The sequence below is a fragment of the Hippopotamus amphibius genome, chromosome 3 (assembly GCF_030028045.1).
Source record: "Hippopotamus amphibius kiboko isolate mHipAmp2 chromosome 3, mHipAmp2.hap2, whole genome shotgun sequence".
NCBI classification, from domain to species: Eukaryota; Metazoa; Chordata; class Mammalia; order Artiodactyla; family Hippopotamidae; genus Hippopotamus; species Hippopotamus amphibius.
Window position 1 is genome coordinate 114,008,037 of NC_080188.1, and position 26,934 is coordinate 114,034,970.

General features: G+C 38.6%; 2 protein-coding genes across 2 annotated transcripts; one reads left to right on the plus strand and one right to left on the minus strand.

Annotated features, from left to right (window-relative positions):
• Nucleotides 1-2,827: 2,827 nt before the first annotated feature.
• On the minus strand, nt 2,828-6,475 carry LOC130848192 (glycine N-phenylacetyltransferase-like). Its single transcript, XM_057726310.1, has 4 exons — nt 6,457-6,475; nt 6,233-6,359; nt 5,190-5,361; nt 2,828-3,477 (listed from the first exon to the last, which is right to left on the minus strand). Exons 2-4 carry the CDS (start codon nt 6,354-6,356, stop codon nt 3,075-3,077), a joined length of 699 nt encoding a protein of 232 aa, XP_057582293.1. The 5' UTR covers nt 6,357-6,359; nt 6,457-6,475; the 3' UTR covers nt 2,828-3,074.
• Nucleotides 6,476-13,332: 6,857 nt separating this feature from the next.
• LOC130848191 (glycine N-phenylacetyltransferase) lies at nt 13,333-26,876 on the plus strand. The gene is made up of 6 exons (XM_057726309.1): nt 13,333-13,505; nt 17,085-17,174; nt 21,317-21,424; nt 23,021-23,147; nt 24,019-24,190; nt 25,903-26,876. The coding sequence occupies exons 2-6, from the start codon at nt 17,097-17,099 to the stop codon at nt 26,303-26,305; spliced, it is 888 nt and encodes a 295-aa protein (XP_057582292.1). The 5' UTR covers nt 13,333-13,505; nt 17,085-17,096; the 3' UTR covers nt 26,306-26,876.
• Nucleotides 26,877-26,934: the final 58 nt, after the last annotated feature.

The window sequence follows — 26,934 nt, forward strand, 5'->3', positions numbered from 1 at the left end:
AATCATGGAAATAAAATCAAGAATAAACAAATGGGACCTCATGAAACTTAAAAAGCTTTTGCACAGCAAAAGAAACCATAAACAAGACTAAAAGGCAACCCTCAGAATGGGAAAAAATAATTGCCTATGAAACAACGGACAAAGGATTAACCTCCAAAATATACAAGCAGCTCATGCAGCTTCATACCAAAAAAGCAAATAACCCAATCCACAAATGGGCAGAAGACCTAAATAGACATTTCTCCAAAGAAGACATACAGATGGCCAACAAACACATGAAAAGATGCTCAACATCACTCATCATCAGAGAAATGCAAGTCAAAGCCACAATGAGGTATCACCTCACACCAATCAGAATGGCCATCATCACAAAGTCTGGAAACAACAAATGTTGGAGAGGGTGTGGAGAAAAGGGAAGTCTCCTTCACTGTTGGTGGGACTGTAAGTTGGTACAGCCACTATGGAAAACAATTTGGAGGTTCCTTAAAAAACTACAAATAGAACTACCATATGATCCAGTAATCCCACTCCTGGGCATATACCCAAAGAAAACCATAATCCCAAAAGAAACTTGTACCATAATGTTTATTGCAGCACTCTTTACAATAGCCAGGACACGGAAGCAACCGAAATGCCCATCAACAAATGAATGGATACAGAAGATGTGGCATATATATACAATGGAATATTACTCAGCTAGAAAAAGGGATGAGATGGAGCTATATGTAATGAGGTGGATAGAACTACAATCTGTCATACAGAGTGAAGTAAGTCAGAAAGAGAAAGACAAATATTGTATGCTAACTCACATATACGGAATCTAAAAATGGTACTGATGAACTCAGTGACAAGAACAGGGAAGCAGATACAGGGAATGGACTGGAGAACTCGAGGTATGGGAGGGGGCGGGGGGTGAAGGGGAAACTGAGAAGAAGCGGGAGAGTAGTACAGACATATATATACTACCAACTGTAAAATAGTCAGTGGGAAGTTGTTGTATAACAAAGGGAGTCCAACTCGAGGATGGAAGATGCCTTAGAGGACTGGGGCAGGGAGGGTGGGGGGGAATCGAGGGGGGGGCGTCAAGGAAGGGAGGGAATATGGGGATATGTGTATAAAAACAGTTGATTGAACCTGGTGTACCCCCCAAAAAAATAAAATAAAATAATAATAAAAAAAAAAAAAAAAAAAAAAAGAAGTGCTGTCTTCGATCAGCAGAATTTCAGGCCATCTTCCACAAATAAGGAAGTGCTTCTTCCTTGATGAATCAGCTTGGAGAATTCTTTGTTCTTTTTCTTCTACCACTGGTACATCCCCAGTGTCTTTCCTCTTTAATAATCATGTCTATGTCACACTAATTCATTAGAGATGTGAGAATATTGTCGTTTTATGGCATTATTAAGATGAGAATTTTTTAAAATTCCTGTGCCTCAGAGGAAAAAAACATATATATATACTATGTAGATGCATACCACTACAGATTAGCACATAATGCACCATTCTATTGTATTCTCAAATTGCTTTTTGAGGAAGACAAGAAATTTCATCTTAAAAATCTATTTGATGACAATGCAACATTTTTTCTGTTTACTTTCTGAACTCTTAGAAGGGTGAATTGTACTATAAGAGAAAGGTGAGTGCAAAGTCACCTTCCTGAACATTTTCAAAGATTTAATTTTCTGAAACTGCACAGGTTAGTGCATAGCACAGTTAGTTAGAGGGTTATTTTCAAATTGTAATATCCTTTATTAAATTGTGTAAAATGTCCTACAGCTTGGTATAAGAAGAATGGCTGATATTAATTATAAAACTCCTCCTTATACACAAGAGAACATTACATTTGAAGTACCCCTTTCTGCCCAGAGTAGCCTTGTCTTTGATACAAATAATTCCTGTTCAGCCTGCAACTTGAAAGTAGTTGAAAACATGCCAATTTTTTTATCTTGTCAATTTAGAAAAAATGTCGTATTCAATATTTACAGATTTAACCTAGTTCACAGAATATGCAAATGTTATGTGTGCGAAAATCCCACAAATTCCATACAATTTTATGAATTTTTCCTGATTTACCTTAAATTTAAAGTATTGATGCCGCATACCTTTTAACAGTTACTTGGTTTTTGCCTTTTTTTTTTTTTTGGCTGCGTTGGGTCTTTGTTGCTGCGCTTGGCCTTCCTCTAGTTGTGATGAGCAGGGGCTACTTTTCATTGTGGTGTGTGGGCTTCTCATTGTGGATGCTTCTCGTGTTGCAGAGCAAGGGCCTTAGAGCACACAGGCTTCAGTAGTTGCAGCACGTGGGCTCAGTAGTTATGGCTTGGGGCTCTAGAGCACAGGCTCAGTAGCTGTGGCACACAGGCTTCGTTGTTCTGCAGCATGTAGGATCTTCCCAGACCAGGGCTCAAGCCCGTGTCCAACGCATTGGCAGGCCGATTCTTAACCGCTGTACCACCAGGGAAGTCCCAACTGTTATTGCTAAATAACAATTTTCTTTTTGCATGCGTACTGTTTCTGGATAACAAGATGTTAAATTGTCCTGCTACTGTGGTATGACAAGCTACATAAGTTCTCTTGCTTTACACTCCATTTACACACTCTAAATAGAGATAAACATGATGGAGCTGGAAAGAAGAATAATGGCACCACTAGAATAGTGGGTTGCATTTATTCTTTGATTATGGATACATTCTTTATTAGCCACCTGCATTGAAAGAAAACTGTGAGCCAGTAAAATAAACCAGACAGAAACAGAAATACTGCATGACATCACTTATACACGGGACCTTAAAAAAAAAGGTGAACTCACAGAAACACAGAATAGAACGGTGGTTGCCAGGGTTGGAATGTGGAGGAAATAGGAAGATCTGCTGGACCCAAAGGGAAGTTCTTGAATGATGTGTGAGTAGGCACCCTGGTGGATCTGATGGCCGTTCAGACTGCTTCCACCAGAGCCCAAACAACACACAACACACACAACTTTTCTGCTGATTACAATTTATTCTTTCTTTCTGCCCACCCCACTGCATCTCTTGACACGAGACCAGCGGAGCCAACACTGTCTTGAGTTCAGGGCTGCTTCACAGAGGCACACAGTTCCACTGGTTCCAACCATAGGGCATGGGGATATGATGCAGAGTGTGACTAATTTTCTGTATGATTTTGTTGGCTCTGTCTGTATGGTTATATACGGGGAAGCCGAGTTTCTCCAGAGCCTGGGTGTGGACAAACAACATATGCGAGATGAGACCCTGGCCCCGGCACTCTGGCAGGGTGGCCCCCATCCGCATCTCTCCTGTCTGGTCCATCAGGGACCAGCACGCAGGGGTCCCCTTGGGCCCCAGCAGGCAGAAGGTGGGGAAGGCCTGGATACAGCGTTCGATGAATCTCTGGCTCCTCTCATTGCCACCGAAATGCCAGAATTTATTCACCAAGGCCGCGTGGGCAGGATCCAGTGGTGAGAGTTTAAACATCTCTTGGTTACTATTGAGAAGAAGGAAAAAGAACAGCCTATTAATGACAAATACAGTGGAATATTATACTGGTTTGCCCCCAAATTGTCTTCAGACAATGCAAATGAGAGCACAGGTAAAGGTATAGATTCTGCGACCAGACTGCCTGGATTCACAGTCTGGCTAGATGTGTGATCTCGAGCAGGCAGCATCATGTGTCTTTGCCCCCATTCCTTTTCTATGAAGTGGGGACATTAATAGTACCTTCCTCCAAAACTGATATATTACAGGAGCAATTGCATTGTAAGGTACATTGGACTTGTGCCCACAAACAATAAGACATACATAACAATTAAGTATTGGTCCTCTCAGGAATGCAGTGACTCTCCACTTAATATGAGGGAATTGATATCACCCCCATTTTACAGATAAGAAAAAGAGGTAAACAGAAAATAGACAAGTGCCCTAAAGCACATGCTAGCAAGCTGCATATAAAGCCAGAGCTTAGAGGCATGTAATCTTAGATTGTTGGTGTAGAGGGTCCTTGGCCACTGTGGGAACTGAAATCCAGAAAGGGGGAGTGATGTGGTGTGCACTGAATCTGAAGGCAACTACAGGCTGTAAAGGGCTTTGGGAGGTGTCCTGGAAAGAGCCCACAGTGTGGAACTAGGAGATGTAGACTCAAGCCCATTATGCCGTTAACCATCCGCGTGACCTGAACAAGCTATTTCATCATCTGAGCCTGTTTCTGTCAGGACCATAGGGAAAATATCTCCTACCTTGTCTATCTCCTGGGGTGGACGAGAGAATCAAATGAGATTATAGATGTGCAGGTGCTTTTCAGGTGTAATGTGTGATACAACGTGAATAAAGCTTTTGCAGGTATGTTACTACACAGAGGGCCATAAGATTGGGCATCTCCAGCTCAACTCTTCACCATCAGTGTTCAGTTTTATTCAGGGTCTGACTGGACATCAATGGGGGAAAATATACAATTTGTTTAAATACTTTTTAGTGGGAAACTTTCAGTCCGTGAAGTGAGTTCATTAAATGTGTATTTTTCAAGCACCTGCGATGTGTTCTGTCTGGTTATTGAGGATCTACTGGTGAACAACATGAAGATGGTCCCTGCACTTGCGGAATTGGAAATGTTGTAGGGGAAGGTCAAAGAACAAACAGGTCAATAAGTACACATATAGGCTGATTTCAGATAATGATAAACGCAAGAAAAATAAAAATTGGGTTTAGCAGTTGAAGACTTATGGGAGGCGGTGGTTTTAGACAGGGTTCTCTGAGAAGAACTCTCTGCGGAAATGACATTGGAGAGTATGAATGGAAAGAAAGAGGCGAGTATGTGAAGATCACAGGGAAGGACCTTGTTGGCAAAGTGCAAATGCAATGGCCCAAAGGCATGTGTGAGTGAATGAGATCAAGATGCGGAAAAATGGCCAGAGCTGCTGGTGGGAGTAAGCAGAAGGGACGGGATGAAGTCCAAAAGGTGATGGGTTCCAGGTCTCATAGGACCTTGAAAGTCCATAAAGGAGTCTGATTTTACTCAAGGTTAGCTGAGAAACCTCAGTGGCTTTTTGGCAGGTGAATGGACGTAACCCACAGTACATACTAAAAGCAACCACCCTGGAAATGGGTGGCAGGGAGACAAGAGTGAACGTAGGGAGAGAAGGTGGGAGGCTACATCAATAGTGAAAGATGTGGGTAGTGCAGAGCTGCTTTTTTCAGACTCACATGGCTTTGGGTCTGGCACGTTCAGCAGGTAAGTTCTTTGTCTCCGGCAGGGAAGGAAGCAGTTTCCTCGCTGTCTCAGGCATCACATAGAGAATGCATTGTGTTTGCTTGACCTTAACGAATTTAGGGGTTGCAAGATTCCGAATCACCTCATCCAGACTGGGCTGCGAACCTAGAGAGGGGTAAAGTTAGGAGAGAAGTAGTTGTCCATTTAGATGCTCCAAGAAGCTTCCCGACAGACATATGCAGGATATAAAGTCAGACAATGTCGTTTCTGGTATTGCAAAGGACCATGTTACCACGGCCCCGTACTACTTAAGCATGTTTTCTCTTATGCAACACAGAGGTAATAACTAGAAATCCTGACCATATTACTGTGAAATCAAGGAGAAGTGGTATTTAGAAAATAGTAGCCGACCTTGCATGTGCACATACTACATGCCCAGGTACTGGTCTAATACCACATTTAATCCTTATGTTAACCATATGTTTTAGGTACTTTTATTGTCTTCATTTTTTATATGTGAGGGAACTGAATAATAAATAAATTACACCACTTGCTCAAGGTCACAAAGCAAGTAACAGGCCGAGCAAGGATGTCACCCAAGGGACTCTGACTCCAAAAATGATAGGTGTTCTTGTGACTGGGGTGCTGCTCTAGGGCACAAGGACTTATCATTCTAATTTTAGGAATGGAAGGCCAGAGGGGGAGCTCTGCTCTCACACCCTATCCTAAGGGTGTGATCTCACACCTAAGGGGTCCTGAATATGTCTGGAAAATATATCATGAATCCTCAGCTAACAAGAACTTACATTACTCACACATCCTTAAAAGAACCCCATAGTTTGCAATGTTTGAACTCAACTCAACTGAAGAGATGGTGGCAGCTGATACAGGGATTGAACATCAAGCTGGGTGTCTGGAGTTTGGTAAAAGGAAATAACGGCTGTAGGGGAACATACTCAGGATAAAAAGTGACCCTACAGGTATACAGACATGAGCAGTCCTAGCAGCCAGCACACATCCCAGATCTCTTACGTACTTTGGATCTGCAAATGTTGTTTCCAATTGATGACGTCTGACGTGCTAAGGGATTCTTGACAGCTCTTGAGGTCCTTAGAATAGATTTGGTAGCTGTTGGTGTAGTGATCAAAGTCATCTGCCATCTCCTGTTTGGTTGCGTAATATAAATAAATCAAATTAATTATACCCAGTGATTGGAATACTCGTGTGTGGTATTTCATTATACTATGCTATTTTACAAACCTAAATATTGATATTCTTCTTGATGTACTATCATCATTCCTGAATCATCAGGGATTTAATGAATTATTCCACTTATGAGTAAGAAAAACTTGATGAACCAGGTATTTATATGTTGCATGACAATTTCAAATCCACCAAACACGTGCCAGTTTAGAAAGCATTCTGCAATAACTCTGTAATCCTCAGGAGAAAGAATGAATTTTTGTCAAAGACGAGCTTCCATTGCAAGAGTAGATATTACTCTGTTTCAAAGAGTCTCAAACAAATGGATTGTGAAAATGATATTGAAATTGACATAGGGAACCTTGTGTTAGAATTCTCACATGTGATAAAGCTATACAGAATGAAGACACATGATGTCTTTAAAATGTAAACCACAATGCATTATTGTTTAAAAAATAACTCATATTCCCAATGAAACTGAAACACAAAATTTGCTCAAAAAGATCTCAAAACTAACAAAAGATAAGATTACTTTCAAGGTGAAGGAAGGAGTCAGAGGACAACCACCCAACAAGGGTAGCATAGTTGGAAATCGTTGCACAGAAATGCTGTCAGCATTAATACCACCAACAATCTGTGTTTTAAAGGTTGCATAAAAAAGCAAATGTTCTTCCATCTTTGGATTTTAATAATTAAATTATCTTTATTTTTGTATTCTGTTTAATTTGGTGTTTTAAAAAACCACTATATATTTAAATTTTACTTGTAAATAATTTATATCAAAATGACACTATGAAATGAATTTTCACTTATCTTCAACATACTTGCAACATATTTATATTTGAAAGAGTTAACCACTTAGTTTCAGTGATTTTTGAAAATATAGTACTGAAAATACTTTCCCAATATAAGCATTGTAATTTATTCTTTATATTTCCCTAACATTATTCATATTTACCTTCACATGTTTTTGGGTGTTATTTTCTCCACTTAGAATGCAACCTCCGTTCTTGTCAACCTGTCAAAAACCTATTCTTCAAAATTCAGTTTTGGTGAAATGTCTGCCATGAAGGCTGTCTGATCCTCTCCCTGCAACCCCTGACGTCTATAATTTTAATCATGTCTTGGCCAGGGCTACTTTTGTATCTCATATATTTTTGTACATTTTCAAACCATGTTGTAATTTATTTGCTTGTCTGTATTTCCTCCCAGGCTGTGAGGTTCTTGAGGACAGGGATTTGTTCACCATCAGCGCAATTCTTTTTGGCATCCCCAGGGTCTATCACATGCAGGTATGTGGTAGATTTGTAGCAAATATAGACATAGATGTGTATTCATTTCACATCTGCCACCTTATCGGCTCTGGAGGGCGGATGACCACTGTATTAAAATCAGGCCTCCTGTCCACCAGGGCCTTTAGCTTGAATGGGTTTCCCTTGTTCATATGGAAGACGGTGCCATAAACCTGCAGTATCCCAACAAAGTGAGATGGTCAGCTAACCAGGAAGAGATGGCAAAATGCCTTGCACTTGATCAAAGTTTATTTCTATGAAATCAGGTTAACTACCTAATACTGCATTTAGTTCAGTCTTCAGGTTCTACTTTATTACTCCAAATGGAAATAGATTTTTGGATTCATATTATATGAAGGTATTTTAAACTCAAGATTTATAAAATGAATAAATTAAAAATCTTCTATCATATTGTAGAATTTAGTGTTATATCTTTCCATTTTTTCCATTTATTTACGTACAGTTTTTTTATTTTTTAATTTTCATTTATTTTTTTGATATACAGTAAACTGCATATATTTAAAGTGCACATTTTGATATCTTTTTCTTGTTAGTAATGTATATATGGTAATGCCAATCTCCCAATTCATCCCACCCCAACCCCAGCCCTGCTTTCTCCCCTTGGTGTCCATATGTTTGTTCTCTACATCTGTGTGTCTATTTCTGCCTTGCAGACTGGTTGATCTGTACCATTTTTCTAGATTCCACATATATGTGTTAATATGTGTTAATATGTGTTCTAGTTCTGTAAAAAATGCCATTGCTAATTTGATAGAGATTGCATTCAATCTGCAGATTGTTTTGGGCAGTATAGTCATTTTCTCAATGTTGATTTTTCCAATCCAAGAACATGGTATATCTCTCCATCTGTTTGTGTCATTTTTGATTTCTTTCATGAGTGTCTTATAGTTTTCTGAGTACAGGTCTTTTACCTCCTTGGTTAGGTTTATTCCTAACTATTTTATTCTTTTTGTTGCAATGGTGAATGGAATTGTTTCCTTAATTTCTCTTTCAGATCTTTCATTGTTAATGTGTAGGAATGCAAGGGATTTCTGTGTGTTAATTTTGCATCCTGCAACTTTACCAAATTCATTGATTAGCTCAAGTAGTTTTCTGGTGGCATCTTTAGGATTTTCTACGTATAGTATCATATCATCTGCAAACAGTGACAGTTTTACTTCTTCTTTTCCGGTTTGGATTTTTTAAAATTTCTTTTTCTTCTCTGATTGCTGTGGCAAGGACATCCCAAAACTATGTTGAAATGTAGTGGTGACAGTGGACATCTTGTCTTCTGATCTTAGAGGGAATGTTTTCAGCTTTTCACCATTAAGAATGATGTTAGCTGTGGGCTTGTCATATATGGCCTTTGCTATACTGAGATAGGTTCCCTCTATGCCCACCTTCTGGAAGGCTTTTATCATAAATGGGTGTTGAATTTTGTCAGAAGCTTTTTCTGCATCTATTGAGATGAGCATGTTGTTTTTATTCTTCAATTTGTTAATATGGTGTATCACATTGATTGATTTGCATGTATTGAAGAATCCTTGCACCCCTGGGATAAATCCCACTTGATCATGGTGTATGATCCTTTTAATGTGTTGTTGGATTCTGTTTGCTAGTATTTTGTTGAGGATTTTTTGCATTTACCTTCATCAGTGATATTGGTCTGTAATTTCCTTTTTTTGTAATATCTTTGTCTGATTTTGGTACCAGGGTGCTGGTGGCCTCATAGAATGAGTTGGGGAATGTTCTTTCCCTGCAATTTTTTGGAAGAGTTTCAGAAGAATGGGTGTCAGCTCTTCTCTAAATGTTTGATAGAATTCATCTGGAAAGCCATCTGGTCCTGGACTTTTGTTTGTTGGAAGATTTTTCATCAGTTTCAATTTCATTACTTGTGATTGGTCTGTTCATATTTTCTATTTTTCCTGATTCAGTCTTGGAAGGTTATACCTTTCTAAGAATTTGTCCATTTCTTCCAGGTTGTCCATTTTATTGGCATGTAGTTACTTATAGTAGTCTCTTATGATGCTTTTTATTTCTACAGTGTCCGTTGTAACTTCGCCTGTTTCCTTTCTAATTTTATTGATTTGAGTCCTCTCCTTCTTTTTCTTGATGAGTCTGGCTAAAGATTTATAAATTTTATTTTTCTTCTCAAAGAATCAGCTTTTAGTTTTATTGATCTTTGCTATTGTTTTCTTTGTTTCTATTTCACTTATTTTGCTCTGATCTTTATGAATCCTTTCCTTATAATAACTTTCAGATTTGTTTGTTCTTCTTCCTCTAGTTTATTTAAGAGTAAGATCAGATTGTTTATTTGGGATTTTTATTGTTTTTTGAAGTAGGATTCTATGGCTGTAAACTTCCTTTTTAGAACTGCTTTTGCTGCATCCCATAGGTTTTGTATTATTGTGATTTTGTTGTAATTTGTCTCTAGGAGTTTTTTGATTTTCTCTGTGATTCCTTCAGTGATCTCTTGGTTATTTAGTACCATAGTGTTTAGCATCCATGTGTTTGTGATTTTTACAGGTTTTTTTTCCTGTAATCGTTTTCTAATCTCATAGCATTGTGGTTGGAATACATGCTTGATATGATTTCAATTTTCTTAAATTTACCAAGGCTTTATTTGTGACCCAAGATGTGATCTATCCTGGAGAATGTTCCATGTACACTTGAGAAGAAAGTGTAATCTACTCTTTTCAGATCGAATGTCCTGCAAATATCCATTAAATCTAGCTGGTCTATTGTGTCATTTAAAGCATATGTTTCCTTATTAATTTTCTGTTTGGATGATCTGTCCATTGGTGTAAGTGGGGTGTTAAAATCGCCCACTATTATTGTGTTACTGTTGATTTCCTCTTTTATAGCTGTTAGCATTTGCCTTATGTATTGAGGTGCTCCTATATTGGTTGCATATATATTTATAATTGTTTTCTCTTCTTCTTAGATTGATCCCTTGATCTTTATGTAATGTCCTTTCTTGTCTCTTGCAACATTATTTTAAAGTCTATTTTATCTGATATGAGTATTGCTACTTCAGCTTTCTTTCGATTTCCTTTTGTGTGGAATATCTTTTCCATCCCCTCACTTTCAGTCAGTATGTGTCCCTACGTGTGAAATGGGTCTTATTAGACAGCATATATATGGGTCTTGTTTTTGTATCCATTCTGCCAGTCTGTGTCTTTTGGTTGGAGCATTTAGTCCATTTACATTCAAGGTAATTATCAATATGTATGTTCCTATTAACATTTTCATAATTATTTTGGATTTGTTTTTGTAGGTCCTTTTCTTCTCTGGGGCTTCCCACTTTGGGAAGTTCCTTTGGCATTTGTTGTAGGGCTGGTTTCATGGTGCTGAATTGTCTTAACCTTTTCTTGTCTGTAAATCTTTGATTTCTCCATTGAATCTGGTAAACTTTTCAATCTTTGCATCCAGTCTTTTTTCAAAGTCCTGGATCATCTTCACTATCATTATTCTGAATTCTTTTTCTGGAAGGGTGCCTATCTCCTCTTCATTTAGTTGTTTTTTCGGGGTTTTAGCTTGTCCCTTCATCCGGTACAAAGTCCTCTGCTTTTTCATTTTCTGTATCTTTCTGTGGCTGTGGTTTTCAGTTCCACAGAAGGAAATACTGCTGATACTGCTTGATACTGCTGTCTTCCCTCTTGTGGAGGAAGCTATCTAGGAGGCTCGTGTGTGCTTCCTGATGGGAGGGACTGATGGTGAGTAGGGCTGGGTGGGCGGAGCTCAGTAAGACTTTAATCCGATTTGGTGGGGAAGATCAGTAAAACTTTAATCTGCTTGTCTGCCAATGGGTGGGGCTGTGTTCCCACCATGTTTGATGTTTGGCCTGAGGCTACCTAGTAGTGACACTTACAGACCCTTTAGTGGGGCAATGGCAGACTCTGGGAGGGCTCACACCAATGAGCACTTCCCAGAACCCCTGCCCCAGTGCCCTGTCTCATCAGTGAGCCACAGCCACCCCCCAACTCTGCAGGCAACCCTCCAGCACCAGCAAGTAGGTCTGATTCAGTCTCCTATGGGGTCACTACTCCTTCCCCCAGGTCCTGGTGAGCACATTTTTTTGTGTGCCCGCCCAGAGTGGAGTCTCTGTTTCCCCCAATCCTGTGGAGGTCCTGCAATCAAATTCCACTGGCTTTCAAAGTCTGATTCTCTGGGGATTCCGCCCCCCATTGCTGGACTCCCAGGTTGGGAAGCCTGATGTGGGGCTCAGAACCCTCACTTTAGTGGGTGTGCTTCTGAGGTATAACTGTTCTCCAGTTTGTGAGTCACCCACCCAGCATTTATGGGATTTGATTATAATGTGATTGCACCCCTCCTACTGTCTCATTGTGGCTTCTCCTTTGTTTCTGGATGTGGGGTGTCTTTTTTGGTGAGTTCCAGTGTCGATGATTATTCAGCAGTTGGTTGTAATTCCGGTGCTCTTGCAAGAAGGAGTGAGCACACCTCCTCCTACTCTGCCATCTTGATCCAATCTCTCTCTGTTGAATCTGAATGAGATCCTTGCTCTGTACAGTATTCTTGGTTGTAGGTTTTTTCCTTTCATCACTTTAAATATATCATGCCACTCATTTCTGGCTTATCAAGTTTCTGCTGAGAAATCAGCTATTAACCTTATGGGAGTTCCCTTGTATGTTATTTGTCATTTTTCCCTTGTTGCTTTTAATAATTTTTGACTTTAATTTTTGTCAATTTGATAACTATGTGTCTCAGCATGTTTATCCTTGGGTTTATCCTGCCTGGGACTCTCTGCACTTCCTGGACTTGGGTCGTTATTTCCTTTGCCATGTTAGGGAAGTTTTTGACCATAATCTCTTCCAATAGTTTCTCGGTTCCTTTCTCTCTCTCTTCTCCTTCTGGGACCTCTGTAATGCGAATGTTGCTGCATTTAGTGTTGTCCCAGAGGTCTCTTATGTTGTCTTCATTTCTTTTCATTCTTTGTTCTTTATTCTGTTCCATGGCAGTCATTTCCACCATTCTGTCTTCCAGGTCACTTATCCGTTTTTCTGCCTCCATTATTTTGCTATTTGTTCCTTCTAGTGTATTTTTCTTTTCAGTTATTGTATTGCTTCTCTCTGTTTGTTTGTTCTTCAATTCTTCTAGGTCTTTGTTAAAGTTTTTGTGCATCTGTCCTTCTAAGGCTATCTCTCTATATGGTGTTTTCAGTAGTTTAATTATATTTTTGGGTGTACTTTTCCTTCTCTTTATTCTGTTTGAGGTTTACTGAGCTTATTCTAAAATTGAGGTGGGAGCATTTTAAACACTTTAGTCTTTCCCATTAAATAATTTCTTTACTTATGGTTAAAAAAGAGCTCTGATTCTATACATCAAATCCTAACAAAGTATCTCTTGCTCTTGCTGCAGGTATTTATGAAAGTGGAGGGAAGGAATAGGCATTTCTTATACAGATTCACCTGCCTCCCAGTTCTTAGGCAGCTGGTTTCACAGCTCAGAATTGCTGAGTATTGGCAGGAGCTTTATGACCAGAAAGCAGCTCATCCTTCTGGAAAAAAAGCCTCAAGAGGCACTCTGCCAATGTCTCAATTTTACAGAGCTATGTCCATGAACATGGGACCCAGAGGGAGGGACTCCATCTCACACTCTGCTGCCAGAAGTTCAGCTTGGTGCATGGGTCAAATTAAGAATGTAGCTCAGCAGTTTTTGGATGAAACAGATTAAAATACACTTCTCAAAGCCTGCTATAGCCAGAAGATATAGTTCATCTTCTGGAATAAACTTCTGTCTCTTGTTTTTTTCTGGGCATCTCTGCAGAGACTGAATGAGAAGACAGCTTTGCAGGTGAGAACAAAGGGTAATTGCTCTGAGACTCCTCATCTCCTTCTGTTTCCCCACTGAAGTAGAATGAATTAAAATGCTACCATTGGATGTGGATAAGAATTTCCTCATCTGTGTTGAATTATGTCAGATGAAAATGAAGTTCTTCCCTTTGAGAAACCTGTATAGGTGCCTATGTATAGAGCAGTATCCTAATTCTGTGAGTTTTCCACTGGATAAAGACAGGCTTTTTTTCTGAATTGATAAAAAAATATGGAGATATTTGGGAGCTTACCATTGGCAGATGGGTGACAGAAAATATAATAACTTCTCAGAAGGAATGTGCTCGCTCAGGTGACATTTATATAACATAGTTTGTTGAGATACTATGCAAACATGATCTTATTTAATTCTCTAGTAACATTCTAAAGTAGTCAGGTTTTCCCCCCTTGAATAGATGATGACCAGGGAAATTAAGTGCCCTGCTTAAAGTGTCAAAGACACAAGGTAGATTCTAGTAAATGAACTACATTATAGATATATTATTAATTTTAAACTATAAAAATGTAATTTTAAATATCTCAGCTGCAATGCTCCTATATTTGGTGTTTCCTTCTACATTTTTACCTTTATATGTGATTTATGTAAACATGTATACCAAAAGACTTTATATCTAGTTAGAATCTTTGCACTTTCATTTCGATCCTTTTCATGTTCATCTTTAAGACTCTCTCAGATGGTAATTATATATCATAACTTTCATGTTAATGAGTTTTAGAGTAGTAAAATAATGATAGATCATAAATTATCTTTACAAAGAGACACTGAGATTGTGTCCCATACTTCCCTGTGAGTTAATATGACATTGCTTTACAAACTTTTTCAGAATACTTTTCTTCATTTGAATTGTTTTCTTTGGATAAATTCCCAGCTATGTCAAAGTTTTCAAAGTGTGCTTTATAATGTACTTTGCCCATTATCAATTCTGGCAAGCTGCTAAAATGAGTGTCCTCAGTTTTAGGTAACTGGATTTACTAAACACCATATTTGTGTTTTTTTTCAATTTTTAATTTTTAATTTTTTACAATAAACCGCATATATTTACAGTGTACAGTTTGCTATCCCAATCTCCCAATTCATTCCCCCCCAACCCTCCCCGCTTTCACCACTTGGTGTCCATATGCATATTTGTGTTTTAAGTGTGTGTGTACACATGTGCAGAAAGTTTTCCCAAATGTACTTGCTGATACTTTACTATCCCCAGTTACCTGGCATCAAATTCAAGTTTTCTTATTTTCATGTAATCTTTTGGTGAAATGCTCCTAGCTAATGTCTGTTTAATCTTTAGAAATGATACTCTTCTACTGTCTTGATACTTTCCAAGATATGGCACAGGTACTTCTATTCTGGTCTGAGCCTTTTTTCAAAGGAGAATCTGGTACAAATTCCCATGCCCAGAACATAGGTGGTCTTTTACTGGTACCTGCTGAATCAATGAATGAGTCTTTTCTCTTGGTAAGCAGAGTGACTAAATAGATAATTATGTTGATACAAATACATAATACATCCAATCACTAAACAGACACTGAGTACTTACTGTGTATCTGACAGCATAATAAACATTGAGAATAATAGGATAAATCATTCAAGACCCTGCCCAGGGGACTGATAATCTAGAAGGCAAACTGTAATTTACTGTAACCAGTTTTGTGATTGAAATGTGTACTCAGACTTAAGGGAGTGAAGAAAAGAGTGCTTTGTTCTGTTTAATTGAATAACTAGAGGGGGTCAATAGGGGGAAAGTTGAATTTTGAGTAACACTTTGAAATGGGAAGAAATCTGGATTTCGAAAGTTTTACCAAAGTAGAACATAAATAAAATGAAGAAAGGCCAGAGTTATGAACTCAGATAGTGAGTTAAAGAAATACTCTGTGGTTATGTGTGGAAAAGAAGGACAACAGAGGAGACTAATAGACTTTACCTTGATATTGAAAAAAAAATCATTTATAGGACTTAAGTGAATACTACCAGTCCCACTGACTGTCCACAGCAGCTATAGTCAAGATACAAACAACTCTTGAAAGATTAACTTAAACTGGATTAAGGACTTAAATGTATTAAGATCTGAAATTGTAAAACTCCTAGAAGAAAACATGGGGAAAAAACTTGACCTCGGTCTTGGCAATGATTTTTTGCATATGACAATAAAAGCACAAGCAACAAAAGAAGAAAATAAACAAGTGGGACTATATCAAACTGAAATGCTTCTGCACAGCAAAAGAAACAACAAAATGAACAATCTATGAAATGGGATAAAATTTTTGCAAACCAATAAGGGGTTAATTTCCAAAATATGCAAAGAACTCATACGACTCAAGAGCAAAATATATATACTGTGTATATATTGAATCCTGTTTAAAAATGAACAAAGAACCCCTGAAAAGACATTTTTCCAAAGAAGACATGCAAATAGCCAATAGATACATGAAAGGATGCTCAAATCAAAGTCACAATAATACCTCACACCTACTTAAATGGCTATTATCAAGCAGTCCTGAGGTTATGTGCAAAATGCCTGCTGCTTCAATTCTGCCCTCCAAATACTCCATAGGGATCTCTCTGTGCCCTACCCTAACTGGAAACATGCAGGGAAGGGAATTTCTGGGAAATGAAGTTCAGCCTAGCTTAGGTAACAATTGCCTCATTTGTTGAGAATGCATTGTGTTCTCAATAAATATTTATTGAGCAGTTGAATAAATGAATGACTGCATGGATGAATAAATCAATACTTAAGTTTCCAGACTAGTTACAAAAGTCTATTTAAATTATAATGAAGCTACACCAGAGTATCGTTAAATAAAAATCAAGGCCAGTCTTTGGTATGGAGAGACTTTATTTGAGAGGAATATTTAAAGACTGGGGGAAAAAGAGTGCTGTAACAGGAAGAGGGTATTATTTCAACAGGAGAACTCTCATTTAGACCATATGATCTACAAACAGCTGAGAGGTCAGGCAGAAAAGGGTTATTCTTTTATGGAAAGGAGTAAGCAAAGTTCATTCTGAATGCCAAGGTTGGCTCGGGATGAGGGTGGGTCACAGTGCAGAGCCCTGTGTGGGGGAGAGAAGCTTGATGAATGTTTGGTCAAGCCAATAACCTTTGTTAAGACATCAAAACACTTTGTTCTGATGGTTCACTAGGGATAAACAGTCAAGCTAACCATTTATGAAGGAAATTAAGACAGGGCTAGAAAGAATCCAGTTCTTCTGCACATTTTTTAATTGTGTTGTTTGGGTTTGTTTTTTGTTTCTGTTTGTTTGTTTTGTTTTTTGATGTTGAGTTGTGTGAGCTGTTTATTTGTTGAATATTGGGAATATGAAGGGTTAGCACTTGGTCTTCTCATAGGTAATAAGGGGGACATGGTGAGTCTTTCTAAGCCAAAAGGCAGAAGGACAGTTCCTTGAAGGAAGACATTTCAGGAACTCAAAGGCAGTGGAGGAGTTTCCTTAACCATTGCGGTTTTCCAGAATAACAAGGCTTAGGTGTCTTTGTATGTCTTGCAGCACTTCTCATTCTTTGCTTTTTGATCCTCTCTTTCAATTAAGGTACCTGCCAAGATGTTCCATTTACAAGGCCCACAACTGCTGCAGATGTTAGAGAAATCCTTGAGGAAGAGCCTCCCTGAGTCCTTAAAGGTGAGAGTGGAATATTCTTAGGGAACAAGGACTAGCAACAGCCTAAGAAAAAGGTGGGAAAGAGAACAAGCATTCACTGAGCACTTACTCTGTGCCAGGCACTCACTCATCTTGCATGTCATTTAGTTTACATCACCTCTCTGCAAGGCAGGTCCATCATGTCTATGGAACCAAAGAGGAAATGGAGGCTCAGCTATATGACTTCACCAAGATCACACCAATAGTGAGTGGTGATGCTAGGATTTCAGTCTACTATGATTTTTGCTGTGTGATGACCCCAAAACGTTCCCTTGTGCCCTTTCAACACCTTTGTGATATAACACTGGAAGTTTTTCTAAGATTGGCACAGTTGATTGTTTGGTAAGAATAAATTAAACATTAAGTGCCTGAGAAAACGTTAATCATTATGACTCAGCTTTGCAATGACTCGGTCAATTTCTGTTTTGTCAAACCCCAAAGGATTATGTTTAACGTGGGGTGAGACAGAAATTATGTTTAAGAAATGATCTTATACCATAGAGAAGTGTTTCTTCTAGGATACACTATTTTCAATACTGAGCCCATAAAATTTCACAAGGTATGTTCTGTCAAAAGCACAAATTACCAAAGGACACTGGAGAAGAAACATGCACCCTAAGTTGTCCTGTATCTGTTGGAGAAATGGATTTTGTAGTTTAAAACTTTCCAACAAAGAAAACTCCATGCCCAGATGGTGTCAGTGGCAATTTCCACTACACATGTAAGGAAAAAAATAATACCACTTCTACACAAACTCGTGCAGACTAGAGCAGAGGAGAAAACACTTCCCAAATCATTTTATGAGTCCAGAATTACCCTCATACCAAAAGCAGAAGTGGATATTACAAGAAAGGGAACTACAGAACAATATCCCTCGTGAACAGAGATTACCCTCAACAAAATACCATCAAGTCAAATCCATCAGTACATTGAAAGGATAATACATCATAACCAAGGGGAGTTTATGCTGGAAATGCAAGGCAGGTTCAACATTCAAAAATCAAAGCAAAGAAAAAAAATCTATGTAATTCACCATATCAACAGACTAAACAAGAAGAACCACATGATCTTCTCTCAATAGATGCAGAAAAGAAGTATTTGGCAAAATGCAATATCCTTCATGAAAATAAAACTCAGCACACTAGGAATAGAAGGAATTTCTTCAACCAGCTAAAAAGCGTACTGGGAAAATCTGCATCTATCATCATGCTAAATAGTGAAAGAATGAATGTTCCTCCTAAGATCAGTAACAAGGCAAGGATTCATTCTCACACTTCTATTCAACAAGGTACTGGATATCCTGGCCAGTAATATAAGGCAAGAGAAAGAAATAAAAGACATACATATTGGAAAGAAACAAAATATGATTTATTTGCAGATGGTATGATTGTTTAATGCAAAAATTCCTAGTAAATTTACCACCCCCTCCACAAAAAAACCCCCCAAATCTCCTAAATATATAACTAAGTTTAGCAAAGGCTTTAAAGTGAATATATAAAATACAAAAAATGTTTTTCTATGTTCTGGCAATGACCAATTGAAATTATAAATGGTATTGATTTTTTATTTTTTGTTTTTAAGCACCACCCCCCAAAAAATACCCCCCAACAGACAACAACAACAAAAAGCCTTAGGTAGAAACTCTGTTAGTTTACAAGGCTTGTCTCAAAAATAAACGCCATTTTATTTTGTTGATGAATCACAAAAAGCTCTGGACTTCTCAGTGCAGCATGAATATGATTTATGTGTAGTTAATTACATAAATCATTTATGTAATTTTTGTTATGAATATGATTTAGTATCATTAATTACACTGATCATGCTGATGGGAAACCTCAGAAGGAAGAGCATCATATTATACCTTTTCTTACTTTTTCCTGGTACTCTGACACCTTGTATAGGGATCATGTATAGACTAAGCCACGAGCGCTTAGTGTAGCCCAGAGGCACTGATCCTTCTGATCGAGGTAGGGTAGGGAACTGTAGAGAGGAACAAGGTCAGGAGTCAGACTACTCTGATCCCACAAATCCATTGTTTTCTGGGTAATGCAGCAAAAGTTAAACATCTCTAAGTGTCAGTGCTCTTGCATGTAAAGTGAGTAAAACCAGAAAGTAATACTCTTGGTAAACATTCCTCAACCGTAAACAGGGTTATCATTACCTTACAGAGCTTTTGGGAAGATTAAATAAAATATGATAAAATTAATAGCCAACATTTCTTGAATACTTACTAAGTATCAGGAACTATACTGAGTGCTCGACATGAACTCAAAAGTCAAACTCAAAAGTCTTTTTTATTTTTTTAGGAGGATAAGCTACTAAATCAGTTAGATGCTCTGTGGACTGAATTATTTTTATCTTGAGTGGCTGCTTTGAAAAGTTTTCCAGGTTAAATTGTTTTCTTCCATGCTCTATAGGGCAGGTCTCTGGGGTTTAAATTGTCATTTACTTCTTGTGTTAAGTGGATCCAAAGTTTTGGAGAAAATTCTTGGCACTACTAGCCTCAGCCCAACTCTACTGTGAGGAAAAGTAACCCTCAATATGAGATCCTTGATTTTTAATGAGTAAATGGTTCTTTTCCTCTCTACTCAGTTGATTCTTTGATGACATAGTTTTTTCCCATCAGCAGAAATCTAGAATATTTGTAGGAATTGTTCTTGTTACAAATGTATGATGTAAAACTCATTCTCATTCAGTACTCACTAAAGTCTCAGGTGAGAAAAAAAAATGTGTAATATGGCCTGAAGGACTGCTCATCTATCTCTCTAGGTAATGCAAACTGCATAGGTTATCTCACGTGTTAACTCCAAATCATTCAGTTTGCCGTGGCTGCCTGGATCACTATGTTCTGGCTTAGTGATGCTTCCATGTACACAGAAATGTGTATATAAATGTCACTGGTTCCAAAGTCCAATGTTTAAAAAATGTGGTTTTATAATTTTTTTATTTTCCCTAAAACTGCATTTAACTTCTATATTGAGCCCCTGATTATGGCAGAAATTTAACTTTATAAAAACTCAGTGAAGTCAAAGTTTGCCTGGGCCTCTTTCCGCTTAGTCTGACATAAACATTTCATGACAAGGGTAGGGAAGCACAGGGTGAAGTGTGGTCCTTTGTCATTGCAATATTTACCATTCCATTGGTCCCTGGTCTTTGACATCCTTCCATATCATCTGCTGAGGCATCATGTTTCCAACTGCACTTAGGTCCTGAGACCTACCCTAGTATGCACTGCTGTTTTTCCTCTCCCCGCAACCACAGGGTCCATTCTAGCTTGGAGAATCTCTCTTTCTCGTCTCTTCAATGATTTGAGGACTGATGTTTGGACAGATTTTTGCAGTAAAGGTTAAACAGATTGTGCAATATGTGATGTTCTTGGACCTTGATCACCAAAGGTTGTGTTCTTAATGCTATGCTCTGTCTCTACTTATTAAGTAGGCAGGAGTCATTTAACCCTTCTGAAAGGTAATTTGGAGGTATGTGTAAAAAAAAAACTTTATACAGCAGTTGATGTTTGACCCAGAAATTCCCTTTCTAGAATTTGTAATATCAGGCATATTTGCAAGGATTTATGCAAAAAAATATTCATTGATGAATAAACTGTTAAAAATTAGAAAACACTGAAATGACCAGCAATAAGAAATAGTAAAATTGAATTAGAGTCCTTCATATAATGTATATTATACAGTCATTAAAAATGACTAAGTAGGTTTGTGTTTATTGACATGGAAATATGCTCATAGTATTATGTGTATGGGGGGGGGAATAGATGTTAAATTAATATGTATTAGATAATTTCATATTTAAAAACTATCTGTGTATATAAATAAATGGAATAAAATGGAGAGATATAATACTGAATTCTACAACCTGATAGTAGGTGATTTTTCATTTATTCATTTTATTTATCTGGATTTTAAAATACATTCATATACTATTCTCATGGTTTGACCCAAAAGTCTATTTCCATTTGGAGTAATAGAGTAGAACCTGAGACTGAACTAAATTCCCTATTAGGTACTTACCCTGACTTCATAGAAATAATCTTAGAACTCATCAGACACAAGGCACTTTGCCATCTCTTCCTAATAAGCTGATATTTTTACTTTGCCTGGGTATTGTAGGTTTATGGGACCGTCTTCCATATGAACCAGGGAAACCCATTCAAGCTAAAGGCCCTGGTGGACAGGTGGCCTGATTTTAATACAGTGGTTATCCGCCCTCAGGAGCAGGTAAGGTGGCAGATGTGAAATGAATATGCATCTATGTTTATATTTGCCATGAACCTGCCATGAACCTACCATGTACCTTGCAATGTGATAGACCCTGGGGATACCAAAATGAATTGCAGTGATGGTGAACAAATCCCTGGCCTGAAGAACTTCACAGCCTGGAGGGAAACACAGACAAGCAAATAAATTGCAACATGGTTTGAAAATGTGTGAAAACCTATGGGATACGGAAGTAGCCCTGACCAAGACGTGATTAAAACTATAGATATCAGGGGATGCAGGGAGAGGATCAGACAGCCTTCATGGCAGACATTTCACCAAAACTGAATTTGGAAGAATAATAGGTTTTTGACAGGTTGACAAGAACAGAGGTTGCCTTCTAAGAAGAGAAAGTAACATCTGAAAATATGTGAAGATAAATATAAATAACATTAGGGAAATAGAAATAATAAATTACAATGCTTGTATTTGGGAATATATTTTAAGTACTAGACGTTCAAAAATCACTCAAAGTGGTTAATCTGTTTCAAATATAAATATGTTGTAAGCATGTTGAAAATACATATAAAGTAATATGGACACCACGTGGGAAAACTGGGGAGGGGGAGGGGTTGGGGTGGGATGAATTGGGAGGTTGGGATTGCCATATATACATTAGGAAAAAAATATCAAATTGTACACTTTAAATATATGCAGTTTATTGTATGTCAATTATATTTCAATAAAATTTCTTTTTAAAAAGAAAATACATATAAAGTAAAAATTCATTTCATAGGGTTATTTTGATATAAATTATTTACAAGTAAAATTTAAATAGTGATTTTTAAAAAAAAACCAAATTAAACAGAATACAAAAATAATTTAATTATTGAAATCTAAAAATGGAAGAATATTTGTTTTTTATGCAACCTTTAAAACACAGATTGTTGGTGGTATTAATGCTGACAGCATTTCTGTGCAACGATTTCCAACTATGCTACCCTTGTTGGGTGGTTGTCCTCTGACTCCTTCCTTCACCTTGAAAGTAATCTTATCTTTTGTTAGTTTTGAGATCTTTTTGAGCAAATTTTGTGTTTCAGTTTCATTGGGAATATGAGTTATTTTTTAAACAATAATGCATTGTGGTTTACATTTTAAAGACATCATGTGTCTTCATTCTGTATAGCTTTATCACATGTGAGAATTCTAACACAAGGTTCCCTATGTCAATTTCAATATCATTTTCACAATCCATTTGTTTGAGACTCTTTGAAACAGAGTAATATCTACTCTTGCAATGGAAGCTCGTCTTTGACAAAAATTCATTCTTTCTCCTGAGGATTACAGAGTTATTGCAGAATGCTTTCTAAACTGGCACGTGTTTGGTGGATTTGAAATTGTCATGCAACATATAAATACCTGGTTCATCAAGTTTTTCTTACTCATAAGTGGAATAATTCATTAAATCCCTGATGATTCAGGAATGATGATAGTACATCAAGAAGAATATCAATATTTAGGTTTGTAAAATAGCATAGTATAATGAAATACCACACACGAGTATTCCAATCACTGGGTATAATTAATTTGATTTATTTATATTACGCAACCAAACAGGAGATGGCAGATGACTTTGATCACTACACCAACAGCTACCAAATCTATTCTAAGGACCTCAAGAGCTGTCAAGAATCCCTTAGCACGTCAGACGTCATCAATTGGAAACAACATTTGCAGATCCAAAGTACGTAAGAGATCTGGGATGTGTGCTGGCTGCTAGGACTGCTCATGTCTGTATACCTGTAGGGTCACTTTTTATCCTGAGTATGTTCCCCTACAGCCGTTATTTCCTTTTACCAAACTCCAGACACCCAGCTTGATGTTCAATCCCTGTATCAGCTGCCACCATCTCTTCAGTTGAGTTGAGTTCAAACATTGCAAACTATGGGGTTCTTTTAAGGATGTGTGAGTAATGTAAGTTCTTGTTAGCTGAGGATTCATGATATATTTTCCAGACATATTCAGGACCCCTTAGGTGTGAGATCACACCCTTAGGATAGGGTGTGAGAGCAGAGCTCCCCCTCTGGCCTTCCATTCCTAAAATTAGAATGATAAGTCCTTGTGCCCTAGAGCAGCACCCCAGTCACAAGAACACCTATCATTTTTGGAGTCAGAGTCCCTTGGGTGACATCCTTGCTCGGCCTGTTACTTGCTTTGTGACCTTGAGCAAGTGGTGTAATTTATTTATTATTCAGTTCCCTCACATATAAAAAATGAAGACAATAAAAGTACCTAAAACATATGGTTAACATAAGGATTAAATGTGGTATTAGACCAGTACCTGGGCATGTAGTATGTGCACATGCAAGGTCGGCTACTATTTTCTAAATACCACTTCTCCTTGATTTCACAGTAATATGGTCAGGATTTCTAGTTATTACCTCTGTGTTGCATAAGAGAAAACATGCTTAAGTAGTACGGGGCCGTGGTAACATGGTCCTTTGCAATACCAGAAACGACATTGTCTGACTTTATATCCTGCATATGTCTGTCGGGAAGCTTCTTGGAGCATCTAAATGGACAACTACTTCTCTCCTAACTTTACCCCTCTCTAGGTTCGCAGCCCAGTCTGGATGAGGTGATTCGGAATCTTGCAACCCCTAAATTCGTTAAGGTCAAGCAAACACAATGCATTCTCTATGTGATGCCTGAGACAGCGAGGAAACTGCTTCCTTCCCTGCCGGAGACAAAGAACTTACCTGCTGAACGTGCCAGACCCAAAGCCATGTGAGTCTGAAAAAAGCAGCTCTGCACTACCCACATCTTTCACTATTGATGTAGCCTCCCACCTTCTCTCCCTACGTTCACTCTTGTCTCCCTGCCACCCATTTCCAGGGTGGTTGCTTTTAGTATGTACTGTGGGTTACGTCCATTCACCTGCCAAAAAGCCACTGAGGTTTCTCAGCTAACCTTGAGTAAAATCAGACTCCTTTATGGACTTTCAAGGTCCTATGAGACCTGGAACCCATCACCTTTTGGACTTCATCCCGTCCCTTCTGCTTACTCCCACCAGCAGCTCTGGCCATTTTTCCGCATCTTGATCTCATTCACTCACACATGCCTTTGGGCCATTGCATTTGCACTTTGCCAACAAGGTCCTTCCCTGTGATCTTCACATACTCGCCTCTTTCTTTCCATTCATACTCTCCAATGTCATTTCCGCAGAGAGTTCTTCTCAGAGAACCCTGTCTAAAACCACCGCCTCCCATAAGTCTTCAACTGCTAAACCCAATTTTTATTTTTCTTGCGTTTATCATTATCTGAAATCAGCCTATATGTGTACTTATTGACCTGTTTGTTCTTTGACCTTCCCCTACAACATTTCCAATTCCGCAAGTGCAGGGACCGTCTTCATGTTGTTCACCAGTAGATCCTCAATAACCAGACAGAACACATCGCAGGTGCTTGAAAAATACACATTTAATGAACTCACTTCACGGACTGAAAGTTTCCCACTAAAAAGTATTTAAACAAATTGTATATTTTCCCCCATTGATGTCCAGTCAGACCCTGAATAAAACTGAACACTGATGGTGAAGAGTTGAGCTGGAGATGCCCAATCTTATGGCCCTCTGTGTAGTAACATACCTGCAAAAGCTTTATTCACGTTGTATCACACATTACACCTGAAAAGCACCTGCACATCTATAATCTCATTTGATTCTCTCGTCCACCCCAGGAGATAGACAAGGTAGGAGATATTTTCCCTATGGTCCTGACAGAAACAGGCTCAGATGATGAAATAGCTTGTTCAGGTCACGCGGATGGTTAACGGCATAATGGGCTTGAGTCTACATCTCCTAGTTCCACACTGTGGGCTCTTTCCAGGACACCTCCCAAAGCCCTTTACAGCCTGTAGTTGCCTTCAGATTCAGTGCACACCACATCACTCCCCCTTTCTGGATTTCAGTTCCCACAGTGGCCAAGGACCCTCTACACCAACAATCTAAGATTACATGCCTCTAAGCTCTGGCTTTATATGCAGCTTGCTAGCATGTGCTTTAGGGCACTTGTCTATTTTCTGTTTACCTCTTTTTCTTATCTGTAAAATGGGGGTGATATCAATTCCCTCATATTAAGTGGAGAGTCACTGCATTCCTGAGAGGACCAATACTTAATTGTTATGTATGTCTTATTGTTTGTGGGCACAAGTCCAATGTACCTTACGATGCAATTGCTCCTGTAATATATCAGTTTTGGAGGAAGGTACTATTAATGTCCCCACTTCATAGAAAAGGAATGGGGGCAAAGACACATGATGCTGCCTGCTCGAGATCACACATCTAGCCAGACTGTGAATGCAGGCAGTCTGGTCGCAGAATCTATACCTTTACCTGTGCTCTCATTTGCATTGTCTGAAGACAATTTGGGGGCAAACCAGTATAATATTCCACTGTATTTGTCATTAATAGGCTGTTCTTTTTCCTTCTTCTCAATAGTAACCAAGAGATGTTTAAACTCTCACCACTGGATCCTGCCCACGCGGCCTTGGTGAATAAATTCTGGCATTTCGGTGGCAATGAGAGGAGCCAGAGATTCATCGAACGCTGTATCCAGGCCTTCCCCACCTTCTGCCTCCTGGGGCCCAAGGGGACCCCTGCGTGCTGGTCCCTGATGGACCAGACAGGAGAGATGCGGATGGGGGCCACCCTGCCAGAGTGCCGGGGCCAGGGTCTCATCTCACATATGTTGTTTGTCCACACCCAGGCTCTGGAGAAACTCGGCTTCCCCGTATATAACCATACAGACAGAGCCAACAAAATCATACAGAAAATTAGTCACACTCTGCATCATATCCCCATGCCCTATGGTTGGAACCAGTGGAACTGTGTGCCTCTGTGAAGCAGCCCTGAACTCAAGACAGTGTTGGCTCCGCTGGTCTCGTGTCAAGAGATGCAGTGGGGTGGGCAGAAAGAAAGAATAAATTGTAATCAGCAGAAAAGTTGTGTGTGTTGTGTGTTGTTTGGGCTCTGGTGGAAGCAGTCTGAACGGCCATCAGATCCACCAGGGTGCCTACTCACACATCATTCAAGAACTTCCCTTTGGGTCCAGCAGATCTTCCTATTTCCTCCACATTCCAACCCTGGCAACCACCGTTCTATACTGTGTTTCTGTGAGTTCACCTTTTTTTTTAAGGTCCCGTGTATAAGTGATGTCATGCAGTATTTCTGTTTCTGTCTGGTTTATTTTACTGGCTCACAGTTTTCTTTCAATGCAGGTGGCTAATAAAGAATGTATCCATAATCAAAGAATAAATGCAACCCACTATTCTAGTGGTGCCATTATTCTTCTTTCCAGCTCCATCATGTTTATCTCTATTTAGAGTGTGTAAATGGAGTGTAAAGCAAGAGAACTTATGTAGCTTGTCATACCACAGTAGCAGGACAATTTAACATCTTGTTATCCAGAAACAGTACGCATGCAAAAAGAAAATTGTTATTTAGCAATAACTGTTGGGACTTCCCTGGTGG

Coding starts and splice junctions, on each gene's coding strand:
- LOC130848192 (XM_057726310.1), bottom strand. CDS start 6,356: ATGGCAGATGACTTTGATCACTACACCAACAGCTACCAAATCTATTCT. Junction 5,362..6,232: donor ACAACATTTGCAGATCCAAA/GTACGTAAGAGA, acceptor ACCCCTCTCTAG/GTTCGCAGCCCAGTCTGGAT. Junction 3,478..5,189: donor CGTGCCAGACCCAAAGCCAT/GTGAGTCTGAAA, acceptor TCTTCTCAATAG/TAACCAAGAGATGTTTAAAC.
- LOC130848191 (XM_057726309.1), top strand. CDS start 17,097: ATGTTCCATTTACAAGGCCCACAACTGCTGCAGATGTTAGAGAAATCC. Junction 17,175..21,316: donor GCCTCCCTGAGTCCTTAAAG/GTGAGAGTGGAA, acceptor TGGGTATTGTAG/GTTTATGGGACCGTCTTCCA. Junction 21,425..23,020: donor TTATCCGCCCTCAGGAGCAG/GTAAGGTGGCAG, acceptor GCAACCAAACAG/GAGATGGCAGATGACTTTGA.